Source organism: Myotis davidii, unplaced genomic scaffold (genome assembly GCF_000327345.1).
Source record: "Myotis davidii unplaced genomic scaffold, ASM32734v1 scaffold46, whole genome shotgun sequence".
Lineage (NCBI taxonomy): Eukaryota > Metazoa > Chordata > Mammalia > Chiroptera > Vespertilionidae > Myotis > Myotis davidii.
Window position 1 is genome coordinate 3740809 of NW_006383006.1, and position 7723 is coordinate 3748531.

The 7723-nt window shown below is 43.1% G+C and overlaps 1 protein-coding gene across 4 annotated transcripts in view; it reads right to left on the reverse strand.

The window, feature by feature from the left end:
- Positions 1-7723, reverse strand: part of GANC (glucosidase, alpha; neutral C) — a 69412-nt gene that overhangs the window by 38916 nt on the left and 22773 nt on the right. For all 4 annotated transcript variants that reach the window (XM_015557545.1, XM_006778054.2, XM_015557546.1 and 1 more), the window contains exon 7: positions 2297-2363. In XM_015557545.1, the coding sequence (XP_015413031.1) occupies positions 2297-2363 (67 nt within the window). The remainder of the gene's footprint in view (positions 1-2296; positions 2364-7723) is intronic.

A 7723-nucleotide genomic window follows, 5' to 3' on the forward strand; every position in this document is an offset into this window, starting at 1 on the left:
GCAATGCAAGCTGCTGTGGGGCCTTGGGCCTTCTTTTGGATGTTCTGGGTCTCTCTCACCCAGGTGCAGTTTGTTAGGTAATTTTAGATTGCTAAGGGCCAGGCCATTCATATGCAAAGCCTCTGCGCACAGCTTGGGTAGGGCGGGGTCTCAGGGAATCAACAGGGCGGAGCAAACAGCTATGGCTGATCCTCAGCCCTGCCCTAAGAGGCTCCAGGTCTCACGGTCCTGCGGTAATCACTACAAGCACCTCTGAGAGAAAGCCAACCTCGAGTTCTGCCTAATGCCAGACAGTCCAGTTTCTCCTGGTATGAGTCTGGGTTCCCAGAGACTTGCCCGGAACTGGAGTTCAGAGCCATCGGGAACTTATGTCTCCTTCCCAATTGAAAAAGACCTTCATTTCCTCAGTTGCCAGCCCTTTCCTTGCGCCTCTGTACCTCTGCAATGCACCTCCGCACCTCCTCTGAGTCCCAGTGTGCTTTTCTCTTTCCTTCTAGTTGTAGAATTTCCACTCAGCCAGCCTTCCTGTAGTTCTGGATGATGTCTGTTTTGTCTTTTAGTTGTATTTTTGAAATTGTTGTGGGAGGCAGCAATTTCCGGTGTTTACCTATGCCGCCATCTTAGTTTTTTCTCAAGATATATATATATATTTTAGCATAATTATTTCCTTTTATTTTTTTATGGGGCCATCTCAACCTCACTGGGGCCATTTCTGCCTCACTGGGCCCGTTTGAGCCTCACCGGGCCTGTTTCAGCCTCATCGGGGCTGTTTCAAACTCACCGGGGCATCTCAACCCCACCGGGGCCGTCCCACCCCCACCGGGGCCGTCCCCCCCCCACCGGGGCCATCCCAGCCTCGCTGGGGCTTCCTTAGCCTCACTGGGGCCGTCCCAGCCTCTCGGGGGCCGCCTCGGCCCCACGGGGGCTGACTTGGCCTCACGGAGGCTATCTCAGCAACACGAAGTTTGGCATTCTGTCCTTTGTTGGGCAGCTCCTTGCTGCACAAAATCTCCAGGTGTTCCTGGTGGCTGAATATCTGGTGCTTGCTTGGATTTCGTTTTCTATCAAGTGCACAGATGGCCTGTCTGCCGCCTCCCAGCGTCCCATGTGAGACTGGATCTGGTGGATCTGCCTGTGCATTTGCTGGTATTCGCCTCTCCACAACTCAGCGACTCGCATACCCAAGTGCCGGCGAGCAGTTCTGCGAGACAGCCACTCTCACTCTCCGGGTCATTGCAAGGCCATCCCACTTCTCCCTGTAGGGGTCTGGGCCCTCAGAATCCCACCCCAAACATGCTCAGAGATTGTTTTGTCATCACTTGACTCTCATAAAAATAGAATGTGGAATTTGCAGCCATGTGATATACTGGATAGTGCAAATAGTGTGCTGATCTAGGGCACTCCATGAGACCATAAACTCTATGAGGCCTATAGTTCTTTTATACACTCCACAAAAGGCATATAATCATTACTTCTTTGTTGCAATGCATTATGGTAGAATGAATGGCCTGGTGCACGAAATTTGTGCACTGAGGAGGAATTCCCTCAGCCCAGCTTGCACCCTCTCGCAATCTGGGACTGCTGGCTCCTAACCACTCACCTGCCTGCCTATCTGATTGTCCCTAAGTGACTCTGCCTGCCTGCCTGATTGCCCCTAACTGCCCTCCCCTGCTGGCCTGATCTCACCCCAACTGCTCTCCCCTGCTTGCCTGATCTCACCCCCAACTGCCTCTACCTGCCTGATCACCCCTAATGGCCCTCCCCTGCCAGCCTGATCTCGCCGCCAACTGCCCTCCCATGCAGGCCTGATGTCGCCCCCAACTGCCCTACCCTGCTGGCCAATTTGGTTCTGATTGGTTGGTTTCTATGCCAGTCAGTGTCAAAAGCTCCACTTCCTAGGGAGCCATTGGCTCCTCACAGTTCACCCAGATTTGGTTCTGATTGGCCAATTTCTATGCCAGTCAGCATCTCCATGCCTATCTCTGGGCCTGATCAGAGAGAGGAGGCTGATCAGCAGCCACCCCAGGCTGCTGGCCAGCGGGCTGAACTGCTGACCTTTCAGAAAGAGAGAGGCGTAGCTGCTGGTAAGGCCCGGAGAGAGAAAGAGAGAGACAAGGGCTGATTAGCAGCTGCCATGGAGGCTGTGGATCAGGCCCTGCTTCTGGGGACTCAAATCTGAGATTTCTGTTCATCTTGCAGAAGTTACTTGTTTAGGTGCCAAAGCTCCAGGAACTTTTGGATAGAGATATTTAGCCATTTTGGAAATATGTTTTAGCACTACACGTTTCAATTTTACCATTAAGTTTGACATCCACAAATTTTCCAAATTTCTCCTCCCATAGGCCTAGATCCTCTTGATTTTTCTGTTGGCACAAAAAAAGAAAACAAATTAAGTTTATATGTTGCAAGCACATTTTATTTGGATTATTAAATTTAGACCAAAAAAATTAGTTCATCTCAAGACTAGTTGGTGATGTCAGTATATTTAACAAATTAGATCTGTGTCCTATATAAATGTCAATAATCATCCTTATGAACAATAGCTGACATGAACATATTTTTTATTGTGGTAAAATACACATAACAAAATTTATCATATTAACCATTTTAAATGTATTAACCATTTTAAGTGGCATTAAATACATTCACATTGTTGTGCAACCATCATCACCATTCATCTCTAGCACTTTTACATCTTCCCAAACTAAACCTTTGTACCCATTAAATAATAACTCCCCATTCCTCCCTCCCCCTAGCTCCTGGCAACCACTATTCTACTTCTTGTCTCTATGAGTCTGACTACTCATCTAGATATCTCATGTAAGTGGCATCATACAGTATCTGTCCTTTTGTGTATGGCTTATTTCATTTAGTATAATGTCTTCAAGATTCATCCATTTGTAGCAGGTGTCAGAATTTTCTTCCTTTTTAATGGAATAATAATCCACTGTGTGTATGTACCATATTTTGTGGATGCATTCATCTGTCAACGACACCCGGATTGCCAGATTGCTCCCACCTTTTGGCTGCTGTAAATAATGCGCTATGAAGAACATAAGTATACAGCTATCTGTTTGCTTACTTTCGCTTTTGGATATGTACTCATAAAAGGATCGTACTGTAATTCTATATTTAATTTTTTGAGGACTGCCATGCCATTTAACATGGTTTGAAATTATGTGAAAGCACTTTGAAAAATGTGGTCTTTACATATATAAGATATTTTTTCCTTGTAAATATGTGAGGCAAACATTTAGAATCAAACTACTTAGGTCTGTTTTGTGAGACCCTAAGAAAAGATTTTGGCTGAGATGGGCACTTTCACCCTGCTTCGTTTATCCAAACTGCTAGCTACGTTCCTATTGCTGGCTTCGGAAGTCACTGGGATGGCAACCACTCAGGTTCATAAACTCTTGATCTACAGTTATAAACTTTTTCAGCTTTACCAAAGTCTCCATTCTTCAGAAGCAAAAGTTCTTTTAAAAAAATTATGTGTGTGTGAAATGCATTATTTCTTTTTAAAAAGTGAATCCTTCCCTGGCTGGTTTGGCTCAGTAGATAGAGCGTTGGCCCTCTATCTGAAGGGTCCCGGGTTTGGTACCAGTCAAGGACACATACCTTGGTTGCAGGCTTGATCCCTGCAGGACCTGTGTGGGAGGCAACCAATTGATGTGTCTCATATCAACATTTCTCTCTCTCTGTCTCTCCCCGTCTCTTCCACTCTCTCTAAAAATCAATGAAAAAATATCCTCAGGTGAGGATTACAAAACATTTTTAAAAAGAGTAAGTCCTCTGCCCATTTCTAAGCTGTTTCTTCATACTTAAAGCTTCTATAAAGTGATCCTGTGTATGTTTTAAATCACACCTGAATTATTATTTTTTCTTGTGTAACACTCCTTTTACTCAGCATAATGTTTTGGTTTTTAATAATTTTTTTCCAATTATAGCTAACATACAATTATAGTTGACATACAATATCATATTAGTTTCAGATGTATAACCCAATGATTAGACATTCTGTAACTTAGTGATCACACAAAAATATCTAATACCCATCTGACACCATACATAGTTATTACATTATTATTGACCAAATTCCCTATAATGTACTTTACATCCCAATGACTATTCTGTAACTACCAATTTGTACTTCTTTATTTCACCTTTTTCAGCACCATCCCAAATCTCCCTCCCATCTTTGGAAAACCCAGTCCTCCAAACCCCCTCCCCTCTGGCAACCACCAGTTCCCTTTCTGCGTCTATGAGTCTGTTTCAGTTTTGCTTGTTTACTTTGTTCTTTAGATTCCACATATCAGTGGAATCATATGGTATTTATCTTTCTCTGGCTGACTCATTTCACTGAGATAATATCCTCTAGGTGCATCTATGCTATTGCTAATGGTAAGATTTCATTCTTTTTATGGCTGAGTAGTATTCCATTTATATAGGTACCACAGCTTTTTTATCCACTCATCTATTAATGGGAAATTGGGTTGCTTCCATAGCTTTATAACTATTGTAAGTAATGCTGCAATGAACATAAGGGTGCATATATTCTTTCAAATTACTGTTCTGGATTTCTTCGGATAAATTCCCAGAAGTGGAATTACTAGATCATAAGGTAAAAGCAATTTTTAATTTTCTGAGAAAACTCCATGCTGTAGCGATTTTTGCATCTATGTTCATTCATCAGGGATACTGGCCCATGATTTTCTTTTTTTGTAGTATCTTTATCTGTGAGGTTTTTTTTTTTTTATTACTGCTTCAATATCATTTGTTGTAATTAGTCTGTTCAGATTTTCTGATTCTTCTTGATTCAGTTTTGGAAGAGTGTATGTTTCTAGGAATTTATTATCCATTTTGATTAGGTTATCAAATTTATTAGCAGATAGTTGTTCACATTATTTTCTTACAGTCCTTTGTATTTCTGTGGTGTCAATTTTTACTTCTCTTTTATTTGATTTTATTTATTTGGATCCTTTCTCTTTTTTTCTGAGCTATCTTATAGCCAGAAAAGGTACGAGGAAATTGTTAAAGAAGTCAGCACCTAATTAAGAAAATCGGCTACAACCCTGACACAGCATTTGTGCCAATTTCTGGTTGGAATGGAGACAACATGCTGGAGCCACGTGCTAATATGCTTTGGTTCAAGGAAAGGAAAGTCACTCATAAAGATGGCAATGCCAGTGGAACCGTGCTGCTTGGAGCTCTGGATTGCATCCTGCCACCAACTCGTCCAACTGACAAGCCCTTGTGTCTGCCCCTCTAGAATGTCTACAAAATGATGGTATTGGTACTGTTCCTGTGGGCCAGATGGAAACTGGTGTTCTCACACTTGGCATGATGGTCACCTTTGCTCCAGTCAATGTTACAATTGAAGTCAACTCTGTTGAAATGCAGCATGAAGCTTTTTTTTAAAAAAATATATTTTATTGATTTTTTACAGAGATAAAGGGAGAGAGATAATTAGAAACATCGATGAGAGAGAAACATCGATCAGCTGCCTCCCGCACACCCCCCACTGAGGATGTGCCCACAACCCAGGCACATGCCCCTGACCGGAATTGAACCCGGGACCCTTCAGTCCGCAGGCTGATGCTCTATCCACTGAGCCAAACCGGTTTCGGCGCAGCATGAAGCTTTGAGTGAAGCTTTTCCTGGGGACAATGTGAGCTTCAATGTCAAGAACATGTCTTTCAAAGATGTTTATCGTGGTAATGTCGCTGGTGACAGCAACAATCACCCGCCAATAGAAGCATCTGGCTTCCCAGCTCAGGTGATTACCCTGAACCATCCAGGCCAAATCAGTGCTGGATATAGCTTTAGGTGTAAAGTTAGATTGTTTAGATTGTTTATTTGAATGTTTTCTTGTTTCTTAAGGTAGGCCGGTATTCTTATGTCGTTCCCTCTTAGTACTGCTTTTGCTGTGTCCCATAGGATTTGGATTGTCGATATGGTTCCTGGCAAGCCCATGTGTGTTGGTTGAGAGCTTCTCTGACTCTCCTCTTCTGGGCTGTTTCACTGTTTGTGACATGAGACAGACAGTTGCTGTGGGTGTCATCAGAGCAGTGGGCAAGAAGGCAGCTGGAGCTGACAAAGTCACCAAGTCTGCTCAGAAAGCTCAGAAGGCTAAATGAGTATTATCCCGGGATCTATGGATAAGCTTTAGAGTTGTGAACTCCCTCAAACAGGATAACAAATTATTTTGCTATAGAGATGATTCACAGCTTTCATCTGATTCTTCCAAGGAATTTCCAAGTTGTAATCCAAGGGAAGAAATATCAAAAAATTTGAGAAGGAGGCTGCTGAGATGGGGAAGGGCACCTTCAAGTATGGGATAAACCAAAAGCTGGACATGAGCATAGTATCACCACTGAAATATCCCTGTGGACATTTGAGATCAGCAAGTATTAGAGATGATCATCACTGATGCCCCAAGAGACAGAGACTTCATAAAAAACATGATTCAAAATAAAAACAAAAACAAAACGAAAAAACAAACATGATTTAGACACATCTTTGACTGTGCTGTCCTGATTGTTGCTGCTAGTGGAATTTGAAGCAGGTATCTCCAAGAATGGCAGAACTGTGAGCATGCCCTTCTGGCTTACACACTGGGTGTGAAAAACTGATTGCTGGTGTTAACAAAATGGATTCCACTGAGCTATCTTATAGCCAGAAAAGGTACGAGGAAATTGTTAAAGAAGTCAGCACCTAATTAAGAAAATCGGCTACAACCCTGACACAGCATTTGTGCCAATTTCTGGTTGGAATGGAGACAACATGCTGGAGCCACGTGCTAATATGCTTTGGTTCAAGGAAAGGAAAGTCACTCATAAAGATGGCAATGCCAGTGGAACCGTGCTGCTTGGAGCTCTGGATTGCATCCTGCCACCACAACACCTGCCACCCCGTCTCAATCAGTGGTGGAAGAACGCCTCAGAACTGTTTGTCTCAACTGGCCAATTAAGTTTAATGGTAAAGACCGGTTAATGATTACAATGCATCGTCAAACCTTCAGAAGAAAAGGAGACTGTTTTGTGGACCATTTGTGTGTGTGTGTGTGACGGGGGTGGGGGTGGGGGTGAAGGAGGAGGTAGTTTTTAAAATCAGTACTTTTTAATGGAAACAACCTTCAAGTATGGGATAAACCAAAAGCTGGACATGAGCATAGTATCACCACTGAAATATCCCTGTGGACATTTGAGATCAGCAAGTATTAGAGATGATCATCACTGATGCCCCAAGAGACAGAGACTTCATAAAAAACATGATTCAAAATAAAAACAAAAACAAAACGAAAAAACAAACATGATTCAGGCACATCTCAGGTTGACTGTGCTGTCCTGATCGTTGCTGCTAGTGGAATTTGAAGCAGGTATCTCCAAGAATGGCAGAACTGTGAGCATGCCCTTCTGGCTTACACACTGGGTGTGAAAAACTGATTGCTGGTGTTAACAAAATGGATTCCACTGAGCTATCTTATAGCCAGAAAAGGTACGAGGAAATTGTTAAAGAAGTCAGCACCTAATTAAGAAAATCGGCTACAACCCTGACACAGCATTTGTGCCACCAATTTCTGGTTGGAATGGTGACAACATGCTGGAGCCAAGTGCTAATATGCCTTGGTTCAAGGGATGGAAGGTAACCCGTAAAGATGGCAATGCCAGTGGAACCACGCTGCTTGAAGCTCTGGATTGCATCCTGCAACCACCCCCTCCAC